Source organism: Rattus norvegicus, chromosome 7 (assembly GCF_021556685.1).
Source record: "Rattus norvegicus strain SHRSP/BbbUtx chromosome 7, alternate assembly SHRSP_T2T, whole genome shotgun sequence".
Classification (NCBI taxonomy): domain Eukaryota; kingdom Metazoa; phylum Chordata; class Mammalia; order Rodentia; family Muridae; genus Rattus; species Rattus norvegicus.
Genome location: NC_141540.1, coordinates 141,952,769 through 141,973,972, shown reverse-complemented (window position 1 = coordinate 141,973,972; position 21,204 = coordinate 141,952,769). Strand labels below are relative to the sequence as shown.

At 53.0% G+C, this 21,204-nt stretch overlaps 2 protein-coding genes and 1 long non-coding RNA gene across 6 annotated transcripts in view; 1 reads left to right on the top strand and 2 right to left on the bottom strand.

The window, feature by feature from the left end:
• Positions 1-369: 369 nt before the first annotated feature.
• On the bottom strand, positions 370-8,140 carry Tamalin (trafficking regulator and scaffold protein tamalin). Its single transcript, NM_138894.1, is given in 8 exon segments — positions 370-1,096; positions 1,681-1,747; positions 1,942-2,008; positions 2,117-2,210; positions 3,572-3,674; positions 3,775-3,829; positions 5,787-5,836; positions 7,838-8,140. Coding segments are annotated over 8 exon segments (1,185 nt in total). The 5' UTR covers positions 8,081-8,140; the 3' UTR covers positions 370-590.
• Positions 7,625-17,393, top strand: LOC103692984 (uncharacterized). Its single transcript, NR_132098.1, is given in 4 exon segments — positions 7,625-7,770; positions 9,207-9,345; positions 16,555-16,650; positions 17,194-17,393. It is a non-coding gene; the product is annotated as an uncharacterized LOC103692984 (long non-coding RNA).
• Positions 17,359-21,204, bottom strand: part of Acvr1b (activin A receptor type 1B) — a 43,701-nt gene continuing 39,855 nt past the window's right edge. The window contains exons 9-10 of one of the 4 annotated variants that reach the window (XR_015623857.1): positions 19,779-20,434; positions 17,359-17,892 (exon numbers count right to left, since the gene is read on the bottom strand). Coding sequence is in view for 2 of the 4 variants with exons in the window: in XM_087556023.1 (XP_087412149.1) it covers positions 20,309-20,434 (126 nt within the window). In the remaining 2 variants the exon portion in view is untranslated. 4 annotated transcript variants of the gene reach the window in all.

Below are 21,204 nucleotides of genomic sequence, written 5' to 3'. Positions count from 1 at the left end.
CGAACTCATTCCTGTTCCCCAAGGAGCACAGAACCCAGGACCCCTGCCTGACAGGACCCCTAGTTACAGGCCCCTGGACAGGGGTTAAGCCCTTAAGGGTCAAGGTTGGGGGGAGGGGACCAGCACCTTGCCCCCTTGGGGCCCACTGGTCCATTGGTGTGTGTTTGTGTGGGGGTCTCTGTAGGGTGGGGAATGATCAATGATCGTGGATATCTCTCCCCAAGGTTGGGGAGCTAATAAAGGTAAGAAGAGGGTTTCTTGGCACAGGGCCCCCACAAGGCACCACTGACCCAGACTATAGGCCGGCACAGACCTCTTTGGTCCCCCAGACCTCTCCCAATTCCCAATGTCTATTCACCCCCTGCAGAGTTCCTGCTGTCGTTTAGAGGAGGGCAGAAAGCAGCTCAGCGCCCTTTTTCCCCCCAGCAGACAAGCAGTGAACCAGACCAGAAGGACCAGAGCTAGCAAGGACCCTCTCCTGCTGCTTTGGGCTCCTGGAGTCCTTGGACCGCCCCTACTGCCCCTACTTTTTGCACTGGCTGTTACGATGAATAAATAAATAAATACTTCCCACCTGCCCACCCGCACCCCTACAGCTGGCTCTCCTCTTCCTCCAGGGAGCGGTTGAGTCCGGGGATGAATTTGAGCAGCCGCCTGCGGAAGCTGCGGTACTTGGTCTTACGTAGACCGGCGCCGCACAGGGCCTGCTCACGGGCCTCAGTCCAGAGGGCTCCTGGCGCGCCCCCGCCGCCGCCCCCGCCTGGGCCCGCGCACCGCACACTGGCGCTGCGGCTGAGCGTGGCACGGGGTGCGGGACACAGCACGGACGCCGGAGTCTCGGCGGAGCCCGGGCCTGGCGCGCGCGCGGGGGGCGGTGGGGGCGGCAGCGCCTGCGGCTCGGCGCCCCCAAAGAAGCACGTGTGATACACGGCGTCGTCCGTGTCCCCTTTGGCCCGCCGTGAGCCCCCGCGGGCACCCCCAGGCGCTGCGAGCAGAGGCCCAAAGGGCAGCGAGCCGGGAAGCAGGCCTGCGCCGTAGAGGCAGGAGCGCACGGACTCCAGTGTGTCATAGATGCTTGGGTCCTTCACCACCAGGCCTGCGGGGACAGAAGATCAGGGAGCTTCCAGAATCCTGGGGCCAGAGCGCCCTAGGCTAAGGGTCAGAAGGCGTGGGCAGAAGATCCTGTTCTTTCCTCGTGGCTACCATCGTGGGCCCTGGGCCCTGGGCTCCGGGCTCCGGGCTCCGGGCCCCAGTCTTTCTGTCTGTAAAGCTGGAGTTAATAAACTCAAGAACGCCACTTAAGACAGGAAGGCAGTCCACAGAAAGGACACACACACACACACGTGCGCGCGCACATGCACACCACACGCACACACTTCCTCTTTTGGAGACAGGGTCCTTCTACAGAACCCTAGCTGTCCTAGGACTTACTACTGTAAACTAGGCTGGCCTCAAAGATCAGCCTGCCTCTGCTTCCTGAGATTAATGGCCTGCACCAAACAGCAGTACTCAACCTTAACCTCCAGAGGGCGACTGCGAGAACAAAACTGTATATCAGTTTAGGGTAACGTGGGGTCCAAAGTAGTAGCTCCAGGCCACCCCTGCAGAGGGCAGCAGCCTGCTAGTTCTAAGAGGGGAGGGCTGATGGGGGTGTCCGCCGCGACAGCCCGACCTACTCACCGTGCACTAGCCGCTGCTCCTGTACCATAAGCGACCTGTATTCGCCCCACTTCTCATACAGGGTTTGCTGTAAGACACATGCAGCCAACTGTCAGGACTACCGGGTCACCAGCAGGATATGGAGACAAACATGGGAAAGGGAGAAAGGAACAAAGGCCCCAGGGCTAACAGAGGTTAAGAAAGGTGCAGGAACCCTTAAAAGGGCCTGAGGGGCAGGGACCAGGAAGAGGAAGGCAGATTCTGGACTTTCTTGGTCCCCACCTTAAGGTACTGCAGTCGTGCCTCCAGTTCTGCCTTCCGAATGGACGTCCCATACAGGGTTTCCAGTCTGAAGGATGGAGGGGGAACAAAGGCTGAGCAAGCCTGAAGGCTGAGGAAACAGCACAAGGCTGAGCTCAGGAGCCCTTAGGCCCTGCACCTAGACATGGATGGATACCTGAGAACGTTGCCAGATGCTTTGATGATATCCACAATCTCCCGGTGCCGGATGCCTTCCACGTTGAGACCATTGACACTGGCGATGGTGTCCCCTGTCAAGAAGAGCAGAAGTCAGTATCTGTTTCCCAGGGCATGGAGGAAGGGCTCCAGCCATTAAGGGCAGGATGGTGACCTGGAGAACCACTGATTTCCACAGTGGTGGGGAGACCTGGGCATCTATCTCCTTTATCCCACTCAAAACACACAAAAACCAGTTGGGTGATAGTGGTGGCACATTCTTTAATCCCCAGCACTTGGGAGGCAGAGGCGGGCAGATCTCTGTAAGTTTGAGGCCAGCCTTGTCTACAGAGCAAATTCCAGGATAGCCAAGGCCATACAGAGAAACACTGTCTCAACAAACAAACAAACAAACAAACAAACAAACAAAACTAAGAAACAAACAAAACCTAAAACCTAGCCCAGCATGGTGTTACATGCCTTTAATGGACTCCTAGCACTTGGGAAACAGAGGCAGGCAAATCTCCATGAATCTGAGGCCAGTCTGGTCTACATAGCAAGTTCCAGGACAGCCAGGGCTGTTACATAGAGAAACCCTCTCTCAAAAAAAACAAAAAACAAAAAAACAAAAAAACAAAAAAACAAAAAAACAAAGCAGAACAAAATAAAACAATGACAAATACATAAAACCACAACCTTTTCTCCCTGAACAGAGACCACCAGCTTGTGTGGATAGAGGAACCTATGCTAGATTCCAGGGATTTGAGAAGAAATGAGTTATCAAATATGCATACCCTCAGGAATCTCTCTCCCTCAACACAGAGCCCTCCCAGGTGCCTTTGCTGCTCCTGGAGTCAGCTGTTTCTGTTTAACCCACACCTGTCACAAGAGTCAGTCCATACAGGTGAGGCATTGGGTGAACAGGTACCCAACTGGGAGCTGGCCCAGGCTCCAGGCAAGTGGGCAAGAAGGTAAGGGCCAAGGGGCAACTGTGCTGACAGAATATGTGTGGATTCATGGAGCCTCAGGCTGGCAGACTGGGACCTTAGGGTCTCCATCATTTGACTCCTGGATGAAGGGCACAGCACAGGTGCCCCAGCTGGAGAAGGATAGGTCCTCATGCACCATTGTGAGGCAGACCCTGGTAGAGAATACTTCTCTACCAGAATCTGCCCAGCTGGGTTGCACAGCTGCCAGGAGGTAGAACAGCTGCTCGAAAGAAGAATCGCTTTCCCCTGGCTTCGCCACGCACGCTTTTGCCCGTCCTATTTTGCAAAAGACCTGCACATGGTCCCACAGTCAATGGCCGGTGCGTCCAAATCCCATTTCAGGATTCTGTTAATTCTTCCGGCCTTCTCCAAGTTGGAGGATGAAGGAGGGGGAGAAAATGCCTCTGCTTAAGAGTAAAGTTATGCACTGCCCCCAGAGCCCTGTGTACTCTGGGCTCAAGGCCTACCAGGCGTGAGCCCAGCCAGCTGGGCAGGGCTGGACTCGTGAACTCGGCAGACAAAGGTCACCATCTCCACACGCTGCTCTTCTCGGTGGTGAAGGCCATAAGTCTGTGAACAAATGCCCGGATGTTCAGCAGAGGCAAGCACACGTATCCGTCCTCCAAACTGTCCTCCCAACCCTCCCCTCTCTGTGCCCAGTCTTTCACACCTGGATCTCGAAGCCAAAGGTCTGGTTGTCTCCCTTCTCCAAAGTCAGAACCTTCCTGCAGAAGACACAGGGTCAAGATCACCAAAGTTAAGAAAAGTATGAGAGAGCTGGCTCTGGTGGGCCCACATCCGTGATCCCAGTCCTTGAGAGACTGAGGCAGGAGGATGATGCATTTTAGAATGAGCTGCATAGTGAGGCTTTGTCTCAAAATACAAGGTCACAAAACAAAAACACAGTCCCACAGCTCAGCACCCAGGGATGTGGAAGTCTGATCTTAAACATCCCAGAAGGACCCACAGTCTCCTGTGACAGCTCATTCTCCACAGATTTTTGGAATGCCCTTCCCAAACCCAAATGAATTTGGCCTCAGGGAGCTGCACAGAATAAACTAACCTCGTAAGTGGGGCAGCTAGGGGGCAGAGGGGAGGTGGCAAATCAGGAAAGGAGGGAGCCTACCAGCACCCCAGACTCCTAGTGAGTCTGACCTTATATTCACTAACCTACGGCCCCCAATTTGGCCCCCCAGGCTGAAGCATCCAGGCCTCTGATGCTTTGAGGAAAACACAGCCCCAGCCCCGGGGGCAGTCACGAGGCTGGGCGCAGACCACAGCTGCCCCTCCCAGCTGTGGTGCGGCCAGCCCACCAGATGTGAGGGCTGGGGGAGGGGAGCCTGGGGCCACCCCTTCCCGAACTGAAGGCTGACTGCAGGACACAATGGTTTGGAGCCGCTCCAGACCCTAGGCCGAGGGGGGAGCCCAGAGTTTCCTCTGCCCACCCCTTCCCCTTCCTTTCCACCAGTCAGAGGCAGAATGAAATGGCTCCTAAGGCCTCTTTGAGTCTGGCAGCCTCAGAAAGGCCCCCAGAGACCAAGCCCCTAGCTTCTATCCTAAGTCACAGCCCCGGCCACCTAATGCTGGGCAAGACACTTCTCTTCTGCAGAAGCCCTGTATGTTCTGGGGCAGGAGCAGGGGAGACCTGGAAATTCTCTGTCTGTCCCAGTGCTTTCTGAGTTCCTGGAAGGGTCTGTGAACTTTTACTGCAAAGAGCCAGATGGTAAATATTTTGGGCTTTGTGGGCCCTGTGTGGTCTCTGTCGTGTACAATTCTTTGTTTTTATAACCCTTTAAAATATTAAAATGAGCTGGGCATGGTGGTGCATGCCTTTTTTAATCCCAGCACCTGGGAAGCGGAGGCAGGAGGATATCTTGAATTCCAGGGCAGCCAGGGTTCTGTAGAGAGACCCTGTCTCATAAAGCAAAACACAAAACAACAACAACAACAGCAACAACAACAACAAAAGCCAGTTTGTAGTGTGTGTGTGTGTGTGTGTGTGTGTGTGTGTGTGTGTGTGTGTGTGCATAATGTCAGATTCTTAGTTAAAGGGCCAAACAGAACAACCTGGCCAGGAAGACACCATTTGCTGGACTATTTCAGAGGAAGGTCCTGAGCTTCAGAAATAGGCAATAAGGGAACCTTAGCCCTAGGTCCTAGGATGAGTGCCCATCCACCGTCCAGATCTCAAAGCCGTCCTAAACGGCAGCTATGGGATGGCACCAACGTAGGACTGGAAGTCTGAGCTATAAAACCAGTTAGACTCAAACGGCTGGTCACGGAATGCCCACGGTCTGGGCCTGCCGGGGGTGGGAGGTGGGGGGGGTGGGAAGTGGGAGTGAGGGTGGGCTCAGGGAAGCCACAGAGGACAGGTTAGGTTACCCCCCATGGTGTCTCCTTCTCCCTACCCCCACCTCTCACTAATCCAGCTCTTCCAGGAAGACACAACTGGCATTGATTGGGGGTGGTTAAGGAGCACCTAATGACTCAAAAGTGCCCCCCCTTGTTCTGCCGCCCCTTCACACAGCCCACACCCCCACCTGCCCCTCAATCCAGCAGGGAAGTCATGCTCAAGGATGGGAGATGCCTCCCAGGGGAGTTGGGCTGAGATGCTCCACCCCCACACACCCCCCACCTCACTTTTCTGGACCACAGCAGGGGCTTTGGGTGGGGGTGACTCACCGTTGTTGTTCAGGACTCTGAGTAAAATTCTTCCAACGGAATCCTGAGCCCTGGGTGGGAAAATGGCCCGAAAAGATGATGAAGGGGCTATCCTGGGGCAATGGTGAGAAGGGGCTATCCTGGGGCAATGGTGAGAAGGGGCTATCCTGGGGCAATGGTGAGAAGGGGCTATCCTGGGGCAATGGTGAGAAGGGGCTATCCTGGGGCAATGGTGAGAAGGGGCTACCCTTGGGAGGACACTGAGGAACCCTCTCTGGGAGGACTCACAGGAGCCTAGCTCCAGCACAGCACCCCACTTCCTGCTGCCTGTCTTCTCCCTCCCAGCTATACCTCTGCTTTGGTGCTAATGTAACTATTTGCCAAAGGCAGCTGCTGTCATCACTCCCAGAGTTCACACTGTCCCTGGGACCTCGGGGTCACATCTGTCCTGGGTTCCAGACCTGTAAACTCAGCCTCTGCTAACCAGCTTGGGGAAGAATGTGACTCTAGAGTAATGTCACCACTGGCATCATGTCTAATGGGTCCAGACTTTGCAGGCCCCGAAACCTGGGGCAGGAGCTTCCCTGGGTTGAAGAAGGAAGTAAGAATCTTACTCCACAGACCCACGCCATCTGGGTCTGTCCCTTTTATTAAATGCTGGGTTCAGGCAAACCCAGTATTTTGGGGAGTGCAGAGAGTCAGGAGCCTGGCAGTGCTAGCCTGGATGTGGCAGAGGTGTCAGATCTCCTAAGAACAGGTTCCCTGGGGGTAGGTAGAGCAGTATATTCCAGATGAAGCTGGCTGTTATGTCCCCCAAACCTGAGTCTCTTGATATTGCCTTTTCCCCCCTGGAACGTCAGAATCAAACTTGTCTCACTATACTTGAGAAACTGGTGGTTGTGTTGTTGTTGTTTTTAAACCAATAACCTAAAACAACCTCTGTCCCTCCTAAGATTTTAGTTCTAGGAGGAAGTCTCATCCGGGACCAACCCTTTCCCCAAGTGCCAAACTGCCTGAGGCCTTCCCGGTCTGTGCTTTTGTTAACACTCTCTACCCCCATAAGCTACCCCAAAGCAAGGAAGGGAAGGTGACCTTCCTCCAGCAAAGATTAGCCTCAGGGTGGGAACTTACTCAAATAGGCCAAGAAGGAAGGACTGGGCAGTACAGAGAGACCCCTTTGTTTTTCAACCCGATTTTCATAAAATGCAAATTCTCAACAAGCTGTTCATTGTATGTAGGGGGGAGCCAGGGACCAGGAGAGAAGGAGGGGGCCCGCGTAGGGAAGGGATACTCATCCCTTCTCCTTAATCTGGGTCTTGGGTCTCAGCGTCGGTGGACTCAGGTCCTCTCAAGCCAAAGGAAGAGCCTCACTTAGAGGGAGACTTAGGGCAGAGGGCGGGTGCGGCCCGCATCCTTCCTGCCCTGTGACTCTCCCACCGCGTCCGGTCCTGGCTGAAGTTAGAAAAGCGGTGCTTTCTCATCCCGCATCTAAGATGCGGGACAAAGCGAGAGTCCCTGAGCGCAGGAAGCCGGTGTCCCTGAGGAGGGGGCGTTCTTGGGAATTCGCAGCACTACTTCTAAGGGGTCATTGGTGTTTCTCCCGCCCAGGGCTCCAGGACCCTCAACTTGTTCGAGGCAAGAGGTGGGGTTCCTTCTCTAGCCCTGCTCCAACTCTAGAAGGTGCTGGGGCGGCAGGGTCCTGAGAGTTTTTAGACTTCTGGACACCCGCAGGCGGAGCAGGAGGCGGCAGAAAGCCAGATGGAGCAAGCTGGAGAAAGGGGGTGCTGAGGCGGAGTCAAGGCAAGAGAGTGGGAGGAGATGGGGCATCCGCGCGTGGGGAATGGAACGGAGAGCCACCCGAACTGGGGGTGTTGTGATGGCGGGGGCCACGGTCTTCCGAGACCGGAGTGGGCAGACTTGCGCCCTCTGAGGACAAGGCCGAACAAGGCGAGTGGCCCAGGGTTGGAGAGCCGAGGAATGTGGCAGTCATCCGGCGCGGCTACGTGTGAGTTGGACCTGCCGAAGGAAGAAGGCAGGGTACCGAGTCTGGGGATGCAGGTTAAGTAACGCACCTTTCGGCGGGGCAGGGTGCCCCCGGACACGGCGAGCGCGCGGTACAGCTCCGCAGGGTGATAGTCCTCCAATGCTGCGTACAGCTCCTCCCCGGGGGCTCCTGGCGGAGCGGCGGCAGCCGGGGGGCCGGAGGGGGTCGGCGCAGCGCGAGCGGCTTCGGAGTCGGGAGCCCGGCCAGCGAGGTCCGGCGCGGCCGTCGCCTCCTCCTTCTGCTGCAGCTTCCTGAGTCGGCGAAGGGTCATGGCTCCGGCGTCCGGCGCCCCTCGGAGGCCGCACTCACTCCGGTAGATGGGGTTGGCGACGGCTTTGGGACGCCAGCCCAGCGGGCCTCGTGTAGCCTTGCTTTATAGACTCCCGAGAGGCGTGGGGAGCGGCCTCCAGTGGCCTCGCCCCAAGACACGCAGGCACCGCCCCCGGGGGGGACCGCTATGGCGAGCCCCGCCCACAGTGCCACCAGCCAGGCTCCGGGGAAACTCTGGGGGACTTAGGCGCTCAGTGGGGGAAACCTAGCTGCCCCTGGCAGCGGGAGGGACAGGACATCTGGGGCGAGCAGGGGTTTACAGGCTACCTGAAAACAATCTGTGAACGCACACTGAATGAAGTTGGGGTACGGATGATGACTTTAGTGGTTCGTGGAGATAGGGACACATTAAGGAGTCGTGGTAATTAACCTGAGGGAAGCTTTGAGATCAGGGAAGCAGGGGGTCAGACTCGGAGTGGAGAGACTGCAGGAAGCCCTAGACTAGAGAGAGAGAGGGAGGAGGGGCCGGGGCTGCTCAGGGGGAGGGTTGTGGTTTCTGAAGTAGGAACTGGGAGACACCTCTGAATTCACCCGCCGGAAGCCCCTGGGGAGTGAGGGACTAAGGGTTTTTCATCTTCCCACCTGCACCCTAGAAGAGCTAACTAACTAAAGCAGCCTTCCTTTCCCAGGGCTAGGAGAAAGGGAAGCCGTGGAAACCGGCAAGCAGGTTTAATTCCGAGCCCTCCTGGAGCCACCCCCAGGCTCTCTTCTCTCTGGATGCCGGAGTTAAGGCTCCCGTTCCTCACGTGGACTTTGGAATATGCCCAGAGTAGGGTCTCTGAGTTGGATCATGACCGGTGCTGAGCCTTTCTCTAGTCCCGTCTTAGATACCATTTCTCAAGCTCTTTGTTACCATGGCTGCCAGGCTGTGGGAGAGGCGGGGATGACCCACAGCCCAAGTCTGTCGTCAGTGGCGCCCAAATAAGAAGCAAGAAAGGGAAGCAGTCGGTGTCTAGCCACCACAGAAGGAGACTGGGGCTCCACATTCGGACACGAGACACGACATATGCGCTTTGCGTACATCATAACAAACCTTATGATACAGGTACCATTGCTATCCCTTCCAGAGGAGGAAACTGAGACCCAGACAGAAAGCACCTTGCCAGGAAGGTCCTCGAACAGAAAGGACAAAGCTGACGTCCCAAACAAGGCACGTTCTGGAACTTCTGCCTAACTACTCTGTGATGCTGACTTCAATTCTTCCTGGTGAGTTTGAGCCCTGCTCTGTGCCAGGGACTGGCTAGGCACTGGTGTGACAGAGGTGCTTGGTCTGGGAGCTTACCTACTGTACCATACCATGGTACCTTACCTTACTTACCATACCATGGGGGCGCAGAGGCCAGGAGGCCATATCTCAGAGGCCAGAAAAGATTTTCTTCTACCTGTTCATCAGTTTGGCTGTCTCCCTGTGTCTTGCCGCCCCTCCTCCAGACCCCCCCCCACCTCCCACCAGGTCCCAGCGCCCTCACCGCACACGAAGTATGAGTGGGAGGGGTGATCCTCCACCCTCAGAAATTGCACAAGTCCAGATGGCAGGATGCTCGTGGGGTTGGGGGGTAGGGGTGGCTCAGAGTCTATGTTAGCTAAGATGTAGCTAACATAATGCTTTTCTTAATGCTTCTCTCCCCTCTTTAACCACCAAGTGGCCATCAGTTGAGGGGCCAAGGGAGTGTCGGTGGGGAAACATGGGACTCTATTGAGAGCATTAACACAGATGGACCCCTGGACCGTCTGTTGCCTGACAGACGGCATCTGTAGCAGGGGAGGGGGTGGGGAGTTATGCAGGCAGAAGGCACAAAAGTTTGTATTACATTTATTCTAGTTCTTATCCACGAAAGGACCCTCCCCCAAGGGATCCATAAAGGAGCCACCTGCCTACTCCAGAGATTTACTTAGTTAACGCCTATCTAACAGCCCTGTTGACAGACCTCCTTTGTGCTGATAGAGAGGTAGATACCTCTCCCCCAACAACCCTAGTTTGTGCAAGTCCGACTGCCTCTGGCCTCCAGGTGAGAAGCCACCACGGGGAGCTGAAGTTCTCACCTAAGCAAGAAGGTGCTAGAAAATCCAGAGCAAGTGTGAGCCCGGAAGAGGCAATTTCTCTAAGCCCTTGGCATGATTTCCTCAAATCTTAGGATCTCGGAGCTGGAAGAGGCCTCGTGTTCTGGAAAAGACGTGTGTGTGGTCCAAGCCCTCCTGCCTGCGACAGCAGCCAGAGAGGCAAAGGCTGCCCCAGAATGGGCTTAGGAACCCAGGACTCTAGACAAAGACTGCTAATTCAGCAGCTGGCAGCTAGGGAGAGGGCTGCCTGATTCCTCTGCGGTTCCACGGTTTCTCCAGGGAGGGATGGATAGTCCTGGGTGCCTCCCTGTGGGGTGGTGATGCCCTCTGCTGGTCGTGAGCCTTGTGGTGGAAAATATCTCCAGACTCAAAGCCGGCCGGAGCCCGGCGCCACCTGGAATTTGGGATCCCATACAGCATTTCCTCCCAAGAGGATCTGTAGTGAACTGGTCACTGAGTTCACAGTGAGGAAGTTGTGAGGAGGGAGATGCTGCGGGTGAAATGCAATCCACAGTACGGCTCCAGAGCTCAGCCTTCTCGCACCTCCTCCTAAGCCACGCCCCTTGTCTAGTTATCTGTTCTCCTCCAAGGAGCCTTCCCCGGGCCTCCTGCCGCTCCAGAAAGTCTTTTACCTCCTCATGCCTCTTAGCAAATTCCCTATGGATCTGTTCCTGAGAAATCTATACTTTGTCTGAAACTTATGTCAAAGCAGGTGTCTTGTTCCCAGGAGTTCAGGTTTCCCAGCTCTTTGGCTCCAGCTGCCCTGGCTGAGATGGGGTTTACGGGGGTGGGGGTGGGGTGGGGTGAGGACCTGGGTAGAGTGGGATTAATAGGGTCTGTCTAACGGACAAAGCCCCTTCTCATTTCTTTTTTTTTCTTTCCCTTCTTATTTCTGGTTTTTTTTTTTTGTTTGTTTGTTTTTTGTTTTTTGTTTTTTTTTTTTCCGGAGCTAGGGACCGAACCCAGGGCCTTGCGCTTCCTGGGTAAGCGCTCTACCACTGAGCTAAATCCCCAGCCCCTCCCTTCTTATTTCTTTAGGGACAACCCCTTGCCAAGTCTCCCACCATTCCACAATTCCTTGTGAGGAGCTGGAGGAAGTGACTCCTGTGACCCTACAAACCTGCTTAAGCTCTGGGGAACCCTCGGGAAGTTGGAGCACTAGAGCTGTGAAAGTTCAGAGCCCATAGAGTCCCAGTGAGTCAGTTACTTCAGGGCACAGAACTAGCAAGAATGAATAAATAGCTCGGTGGATGCCGCCTCTGCTTCTGTGAGGGAGTGGGACAGGGTGGGGGTAATGCGGGAGGGGGAGGGGGAGGGTTGGCAGCAAGAGAGGGCCTGGAGCTCAGCTGGCCCTCTGGTCCACCAGGAATGACTGACAGGACTGGGTCTCAGCTGCATGATGTCACTGCTTGCAGGAGGCACAGAACAGCCAGTAGGCAGCTGGCTGGGCAGGGAATGCTTGTTTTCTTAGTGGCTCCTATTGCCTAACAGTGTTCATGGCATGGTGTTGTGTTGGTGCTGGGGCCTTGCTGGGGGAGGGTTCTAGCAGCGGGTCTGATCCAGTACAGCTCAGAGACCTGACTCCCAGGAGTTCTGCAGGTAGGAGCCAGGTAGATAGGACGCATTGTGTTGGATATGGGGATATGGGTGTCTCCTGGTCTAGTCCCATCCAGAGGCCAAGGTCGACCTGCCTCTTGAATGGCCAGGTTGGAGTGACAGAAGGAAGGGACACTCAGTCTGGTTTTCCTCAGAGTGGCAGCAGGTCACTCGTAAGACACGGAGCATATATTTTCCCACCTCTCACTTTAGCAGGAGAAATGCAGAAATTGAAAGCTCTTAGGGCAGGGACTACCTCAGATCTCTTCCCTGTTGGCAGACACACACCTGTTCAGCATCATAATCCCTGGCTTTGGGGGTGGGGGGTGGGGATGGGCAGCATTGTGCATCAGGCTGCCCAACCCCCAAAACACACGTGTTAGACCTCCGGGCCACGGCTTGCTCTCTCTCTGCCACTGACTTCAGACAGAAAGCTTCCCCTGTCTGCATGGTTGTCTGGTCCTGCCTGAACCTGTCTCCTGCTCACTGGCTTTGCCTCTCCTCGAAGAAGTTCTGGTCTGCTACCATAGCAAATGCCTCCCTACAGACAAACAGGGCCATATTACTCCCCTGCTTACAATCCGCTGTGGTCTGGAAGTCGGTGTCCCACAGACAGCCCTCGCTTCACAGTGATACTAAATGGTGGAGGGTTTAGGAGGTGATTCAGTGGGGCAAGCGCTGTACTGGGCAGCTTTGTGTCAACTTAGCTGAAAGAAGGGAGCATCAAGCCTGGTGGTGGTGTGCGTGCCTTTAGTCCCCGCACTCAGGAGGCAGAGGCAGGTGGATCTCTGAGTTGAAGGCCAGCCTGGTCTACAGAGCAAGTTCCAGGACAGCCAGGGCTACACAGAGAAACCCTGTCTTGGAAAAAAAACAAGCAAGCAAGCAAGCAGTGTCTCCATAGGCTCTGGCTGTAAGGCATTTTCTTAATTAGTAAATGATGGGGGAGGGTCCAGCTAAGACAAATAAACCATTTCCTCCCCAACGTGCTTTGGTCATAGTGCTTTATCACAGCCATAGAAACCCTAAGACAAGTGCTCTCATAAAAGAGGCAGATGGGAGTCTGTTTCCCTTCCTGCCATGTAAGAACTGGACCAAGCTCTCTGTTAATACTGATGCTGCTGGTCTCTTGATTTTAGGGTTTTTTGTTTTGTTTTGTTTTTTAAAGATTTACTTATTTATTTTCTGTATATGAGTATACGAGTACACTGTAGCTGACTTCAGACACACCAGATCCCATTACAGGTGGTTGTTAGCCACCATGTGGTTGCTGAGGATTGAGCTCAGGACCTCTGGAAGAGCAGTCGGAGCTCTTAACCCCTGAGACATCTCTCCAGCCGGATTTTAGGGTTTTCAGTCTCTAGAAATGGCAGGTAAAAGTTTGTGTTTATAAATTATCCATGAGAGTGGTGGTGCAGGCCTTTAATCCCAACACTTGGGGGCTGGAGAGATGGCTCAGTGGTTAAGAGCACTGACTTGCTCTTCCAAAGGTCCTGAGTTCAATTCCCAGCAACCACATGGTGGCTCACAACCATCTGTAATGAGATCCGATGCCCTCTTTTGGTGTGTAAAGGACAGTACGTTCATATACATTAAATAAATCATTTTTTAAAAAATTTATTTTATTATATATGAGTACACCATTCCTGTCTTCAGATACATGCTAGCTAAGCACTGCCAACTCAACTACATTCAGCTGCAGGAGGCTTTAACTTAGGGTACAGAATACTAGCTATCAAGAAAAGGTTGGAGACTAACACAGGAGGGAAAGTTATTGATTAGCATAGTCAGAGGGAGTTGTCCAGGCAGAGGTAACAGCATTAGTTTCACAAAGCTAAGTAGTTGCCATTTCCGTCTCTCGCCCCGCCCCCACCGGAAGTTGTGACTTATAAGCTTGGGGAAAGCCCCAGTAGATTTCCCTCCTTATATTTCTGGCTCCCTTAACGTGGCCAAAAACCTTTGGATTTGTTGTTGTTTTTGTTGTTGTCGAGATTTATTTTTACTTTGTGTTTTGCCTACAAGTATGCAACTGCATGTGTGGTGCCCACAGAGGCCGGAAAGGACATTGGAGCCCCTGGAACTGGATGATATAGTTCCCAGCTGTTCGTGAATGTAGATGAGGTTGGCTTCAAACTCGTGGAGCTAAGTTCTGGGGTGGAAGGTATGTGACAGCCAGCAGGGTACCCTTGTTTTTAGAGACAGGTGCTGTTACATAGCTCAGGCTGGCCTCAAGTTGTCTCAGCCTCTCAAGTGCTGGAATAACGGGTTGTATGATGGGCATGGTAGTGCTCTGGATAGGTTTTTAAAATTCTTATCTTGACTTCATATATATGCATGGTTTGGTCCTGGCCACACATCCCATGTCCCCTTACCCTCTTTCGTGCACTTGTTATTGAATGGTGATGTTTTTTTGACTGGAGCCCCTCTGTTTCAAAATGTTACCCCAACTTCCTCTCTCCTTTGTGATCCCCAGTGTCCTGTCTGTCCTGATCATGATACCTACCCTCCTTAGTAGCCATCTGTTCTGTAGGAAGGGACCCTTAGAGGGTCCTGTCCTTGCTTCCCTAGACCCCTCACTGGCAGTTCTGGGATGCCTGGTGTATTGCTCTATAACACAGCCTTCCCTAACCTGCCTCCCATTTGTACAGATGTGACCGGTCTAGATTAAGCGCTCCTTGAAGCCAGGGGCCATGGCTCACATGCCTTTGTGCTCTGCCTGTCCTAAGGATGCTTAGAAAACATCCAAAAGCTCACCTGTCCCTGAAACCTCTAGAACCCACACCCTCATCTTTGGCTTCCAAAAAAACATTCTCGAAAGGGTCTTCTGTTGGCTGGTCCTGGGACCCACCAGTTCACAAGGATCTGCTACTGGCTGCTACCTTCCCTGATCCTAGGACCCACCAGCTCATAAGCTATAGGGCTCAGTTGTTTGGTCAAGTTTCAACATAGATGTTTCTGTGAAAAAATGTTTAGATGTGACTAGCATTTACATCTGTGGGGTTTTGTTTGATAGTCATTTTTTGTAATTTTTTTATTTTATGTGCTTTGGTATTTTGCCTGCATGTATGTCTGTGTGAGGGCATCAGCTCTGAGAGTTAGAGATAGTTGTGAGCTGTCATGTGGGTGCTGGGATCTCTGAGTTTGAGGCCAGCCCGGTCTACAGAGCAAGTTCCAGGACAGCTAGAACTACACAGAGAAACCCTGTCAACAAATAAACAGACACCAAAACCAACAACAAAACCCAAACAAACAAACAAAAAACAAAAAACAAGACAAAAAAGACTGGTCCCACAGTCTGTTATGGAGGCTGGTGTTTACATTTGAGAGAATCACCCAGAAAAAGAACACTCTGAGTCTGCCCATGAAGGAGTATCCTGAGTTAGGCTCTAACGCCTGAAGGTTTAGATTATATTAAGGTGGGACACCTCCCTGCTGTGGGCTGCACCATCCCATGGGCTGCAGTCTCGAGTGCATACCGAAGAAGGAAAGCTGAGCTGAGCATGGGTCCTGGCTGCCATCCTGGAGTGAGCAGTGTGACCAGCTGCAGCTTCGTGCCCTGGTCATCAGGACAGACTGTACTCTCAAACCATGAACCTAGACCACCTTTCCTCCTTGCTGCTTCTGTCAGTATTTTGTAACTTTTGTTTGTTTGTTTGAGACAAGGTTTCTCTATGTAGCCCTGCCTGCCTCTGCTTCCCAAGTGCTGGCATTAAAGGTACATCACCAAGGCTTATAGTTAGTTTTTATAACTAAGAAACAGTAACTAATATAAGGGCGCATTCCCCATGAGAACCTGGGGACTGGAGACCAAGCTTTTAACATGGACCCTCAGGGGACACTTGTGTAAGTAAGATGCAGGTGGGTTTTCTACAGCTGAGAGCCTTAAATTGAGGCATCCAGGGGAGGGAGGATTTTGCCCTTAGATTCAACACCCCAGCATCAATTCTCCCTTGGGGAGCTGGTCTGTTGGCTACTTTTTAAATTTTTTAACTTGTTAGCTTCCTCACGTTCTCGATGCCTTAAAACATGTCTCCCTCTAAACACTTCCAATTACCCTACTTTTTCTGCACAACCCTAGCTATACCGATACTGGCTTAATTTGAAGGCCTTCCATTTCGGTCATGTCCCGTCAGAAGCTTGTACCGTATTACTGATTTTGCTTTGTGTTTAGCAAGCAGATTCCTAGGACTGTGAAAATCCAAACACATATGGCTCAGGGGGAAAAACTGCTATGAAACAAAACACCAAGTGATTCACCCTTCAAAATGAGCCCATGGCTTTGGTGACACAGTAACTTTCAAGCATATGTAAAGAGGTGCCAGAATGAATGCTGTTCTGATTTTTAGGTTGGCAAAGCTGGCTCTGCAAACCATGCTGAGACCTAGGATGGGCGAGAGGCCGACCAGTCATAGGATGGTCTGCAGGGTCAGGACTGAGGTCATGCAAACCTCTGAAGAAGGGGTTAGCAGGTCAGACCTATGGTAGTCACCTTGTATCTCAGCCTGGGTAATAACCACAACTCCTAAACTGTGAAGGGCTGAAGTGGTGGGCAGGTTCTACAGTGATGTTGTAGTGAAAATAGAGGTCTTAGAATTGTGTGTTCATGTGCCACAGTCTGTGGACATTTGAGGATGATTCTGTTTCTGTCTCCTATCTCACTGTGCAGACACTTTAACAAACTGAGTCATCCTGAGGGCTTTGCCAATATTAACTGCACAACATGACTGCTCCCTTTCAAACGCTTTTATGGCCTTTATTTAGATGGAAGACCTGCAGAAGGCAGCATGCAGAAGTTGCAAGTCCTTTCTACAACAGCAGTCTACAAATGGAAGCCGTTGGCCTGGATGTTAGCACATGGTGCGTGTGAGTTACCTGCAGGGACGTACGTACCCACCCACCCAAACCTACTGTAGCACTTGTTACTCTGGGTGCCCCAGCCCACAGCTACAGCATTTACACCTAGTTTGTTGGAACACGGTCCAAGAATGGAGCCATGGGAGGAGAATTCTGAGTACTTGTGAGAAATATCCAAGAAAATAAGACAAAAGTCTAGTGACCTTACTTCCTTCAAAACTTGCCATGTGTAATTTGTTGATGAGAACTTTACTCCAGTGCCATTTCTCAACTCCCAGAGTATAAATTGTCTGATGCTTTGAATATGGCTGGCTATTGCGTGAGACTTCAGTCTACCTCAGTTTTAGGCTCTGCTCTCCCAGGTCCAACCAGCAGCTAGATCAGTGAACACCTTCCATGTTCTGAAGATCCCTGCTAAACCGTGCAGACTCACCCCCATCTCCTAAGTGCCCAGAACGCAGTCACACTTCAGTCGAGGTGAGGGAGGTTAAACTGCAGAGTGAGTGGCCCGTGACTAACCAGAGATCAAACCCTTTTTATAAACAGACCAAAATGCTAAAAGACGACACAAAGCTGGTCCCAGAAGATCTAAATGTCCAGGTCAGCAGTGAAGGAATTCTGCTCAAGTGCAGCACACAGAGGACCCATGCCCCACTCCGGCCACGCCCTGGGCAGTCATTATATATGGGAGGCAGATGGGATCAGAGCAGCTCTGTCAATAAAACTTTAATAATGTACAGCAGAAACTGGACAGGCTCGTTCTTATATTAAAACAAAAATTTCCTATATTACAATATATTTACACTTGCATACTGGAGAGGTAAAGTGTCTAAGTGGCTATTTTACAGTCCTTTCTAATAAATTGTACAAAAAACAAACAGAAGTACCGAGAATACCGTTCAGGGGCCTTGACGGCGACCTAAGAACGGGCTTAGACTTGGTCTATGAATCCAGATCCAGAGGTGCAGGTAGCCCTGTGGATCAGGGTGGCCTCAGGGAGCCAAACCACAGCTTCAGTTTCTCCCAACTCTCAGCTTAATGTAGAGTGATGGGGTGGGAGTGGAGTTTCCCCCAAACCTGCTCAAGTCTTCCTGAGAGGTGGACGAGCTGAACTGCACAGAGGGCAGAAGGGTCTCCTGGGAGTAGTCCGGTGGTGTGGGGGTCGCTGTGGGGCTGCTGCTGCTGGCAGGTAACAGAGGCAGAGAGGATTCTACCATTCAACCACCTGTAATCACGGAGACTCAGCTGCAGGGTGGGAAGTGGGAGGTCAGCAGGGGTGGGTAAAGAGGTTCCCCCAAAGACACAGTTGGGACTCAAGGGACACTGTTCAGTGGCCAGTAAATTGGCCCAAGGAATTAAAGGAGGATCCCTTTAAAGCAAGGAAAGAAGCTATACACCAGGAAATAAATAGAAAGACCGAGACTATGGGGAGACAGTTTCCCTGCGCATACTCATGCCTCCCTTGGGGCAGGAAGGGCTCCTGGCGATGAATTCAGTCTCCAGGCCCCACCGCTTGCCAGGGGCTCCCCTTCCCGTTCCTTAGTGGTCTTTAAGAACAGAGCTCATAAAGGTTCTCAGGGTCAGCCATGAGCACTTCTGGTCTCAAAAGTGGGTGCTCATCCACTCACGATTCAGTTCTCCCTCCAGGAGCAGCGCCCGGGCCTGTCCCGCTCTCAGGAGATCCTCCCAGGCCAGCACTCAGCAGGCACACAACCCAAATTTGCTGAGCAAATGTCTGGAAAGGGTGCAGCCAGCCGGACAGTGCACAGGCCGGGGAGCTGCTCGTGGGATGGGGTCGGTGTGCAGGGCGTACAAGGCTGCCAGCCCCATGGGGAAATGCGGCCCTTCCTGCTCAGCGGGATCAGGCTCAGGAGCAGAGCAGGCGTTTCCAGTGACTGAACTATGTGCGTCTGAGTCTAGACAATTTTTGTTTTGTTTGTTTTAGGGATTTCTTTAAAAAACAAACAGACTAAGAGGTAATTGTCGCAGAGATGGTTCTCCTTTTACAAAACTTAACAATATTAAAGTTAAAATCCTGACCCTCCCCCTAAAATAAAATAAAATAAAATGAATTAAAATAAACCACTCCAGTTAAAAGTTATGGCTTCAAAGTTATTATATACCTAGATGCTGACCAAATCACCACCCACAGCCAGGCTTCTAGAACCCATTAAATACTACACTTGGTTAAACCCCATACTCAGCTCAGACTGCTCTCCTCAGTAGGGACCCTAAAGTGGATGCAAACCTCTCACATTCCCTCTACCCTGATCAGAAATCCAGCACAAGGCGGCCCATGCAGATGCCTTCCTCCCATCCCAGCCTCCCTCCCCACGCCCTGCAGCCCACCCCTCCCCACCCTAAACCCACCACTGCCACCACCACCAAAAATATACACTGCAGTTTGCAGAGTCTGGGTGGGACAAACAGATGTTACATTCCGGTCTGAGTCCCAAGCTCTGGCTCGGGATTCCTCAGGCTGTTAAGGACGGTGCCCTCGGGCTGGCTCATTTCTCATGGCTGATGCTGAAACACAACACCCAAAACCCAGCGAGACATTCTTTCTCTGCTCATCGAGTCCCTCTCATTTTGACCCAAAAGCTTCTCCTACCATGGACAAGTGGGCCAGCTTTGGTTCTGGTCTGAAATGGAAGAGGAGGGCCTGTGACACAGGGTGGGTAAGCAGCCTGCTGAGAAGAGGACCTCCAGGACAGGGGCTGGGGGCAGGAGACACCTCAGGAGGGTACCAGGTTAACTACATGCTGCTCACTGTGAGAGGCAGCCTCACTCACTCAGAGACAGTACAGCCACCACACCCTGGCCTGCACATGCACAGAAAGCTCAAGCAGGTACACACACACATCTACACACACTCATACACACCTGCACACACTCACACACACCTACACACACTCACACACCTACACACACACCTACACACACTTACACACTCACATACACCTACACACACTCTCACACACCCACACTCACACACCTACACACACACTCTCACACACCTACACTAACACACACACTCACACACACCTACACACACACATACACACACACATACACACACACACACACACACACACGGGCGAGGCACGGACCAGGCACAATGTGAGACACACCTCGGCACATGCGCACTTGGCTGGACAGACAGGCAGCAGGTTGTGTCTCTAGGGGCAGTCCCTCCAGATGAGAAGGGGATGGCGTGGCTCAGGACTGCCCACAGGTAAAAGGGAGGACACTTCCGGTTCCTCTCAGTATCTGCCAGTTGACTGGTCCCTGGAGGAAACCTGCAGTCCAGTGGACAACACGGTATGGGGGCTGCTCCCAGGCGAGCCCAGCACCCATCACCACTCCTGGCAACATGCCAGATGCACTGGGCTTTCTGTCCTTCCCACTGCACGCAGTGCGAGTTGTGGCATCGAGTCATCTACATGATTTGCTCTCAGAGTCTCCATGCCATCAGGAGGTAAATATAAAAAGTGTCTGTCTCAAACCCAGTAGGGAGTGTGCGTCTCCCAGGCTCTGTCCCTCTTGCAGACCAGGGCTCTGGCCAGAGGGCTGGGCAGAAACAAGAGGTAGGCCTCCACGCTTGCACGGTGGCTGCAGGCATCCTCACTGCCCAGGTTCTTTGCGTAGGCAGAGGAACAGCTTAAATCTTCACGTCTTCCTGCACGCTTAGCTGGGACAAAGTCTTCTTGATGCGCAGCGCTGTCAGGCGGGCAGCACCATTGGCGTACCAGCACTCCCGCATCATCTTCCCCATCACTCGCAAGGCCTGTGAGAGACCCAGTGAGAGACCCTCAGTGAGAGACCCAGTGAGAGACCCTCAGTGAGAGACCCAGTGAGAGAGACCCAGTGAGAGACCCAGTGAGAGACCCAGTGAGAGACCCTCAGTGAGAGACCCAGTGAGAGACCCTCAGTGAGAGACCCAGTGAGAGACCCTCAGTGAGAGACCCAGTGAGAGACCCTCAGTGAGAGACCCAGTGAGAGAGGCCCTCAGTGAGAGATCCAGTGAGAGACCCTCAGTGAGAGACCCAGTGAGAGATCCTCAGTGAGAGACCCAGTGAGAGACCCAGTGAGAGACCCTCAGTGAGAGAGACCCAGTGAGAGACCCAGTGAGAGACCCTCAGTGAGAGACCCTCAGTGAGAGACCCAGTGAGAGACCCAGTGAGAGACCCAGTGAGAGAGGCCCTCAGTGAGAGATCCAGTGAGAGACCCTCAGTGAGAGACCCAGTGAGAGACCCTCAGTGAGAGACCCAGTGAGAGACCCTCAGTGAGAGAGACCCAGTGAGAGACCCTCAGTGAGAGACCCTCAGTGAGAGACCCTCAGTGAGAGACCCAGTGAGAGACCCAGTGAGAGACCCAGTGAGAGAGGCCCTCAGTGAGAGACCCTCAGTGAGAGACCCTCAGTGAGAGACCCAGTGAGAGACCCAGTGAGAGAGACCCAGTGAGAGACCCTCAGTGAGAGACCCTCAGTGAGAGACCCAGTGAGAGACCCCCTCAGTGAGACTCAGTGAGAGACCCTCAGTGAGAGAGACCCTCAGT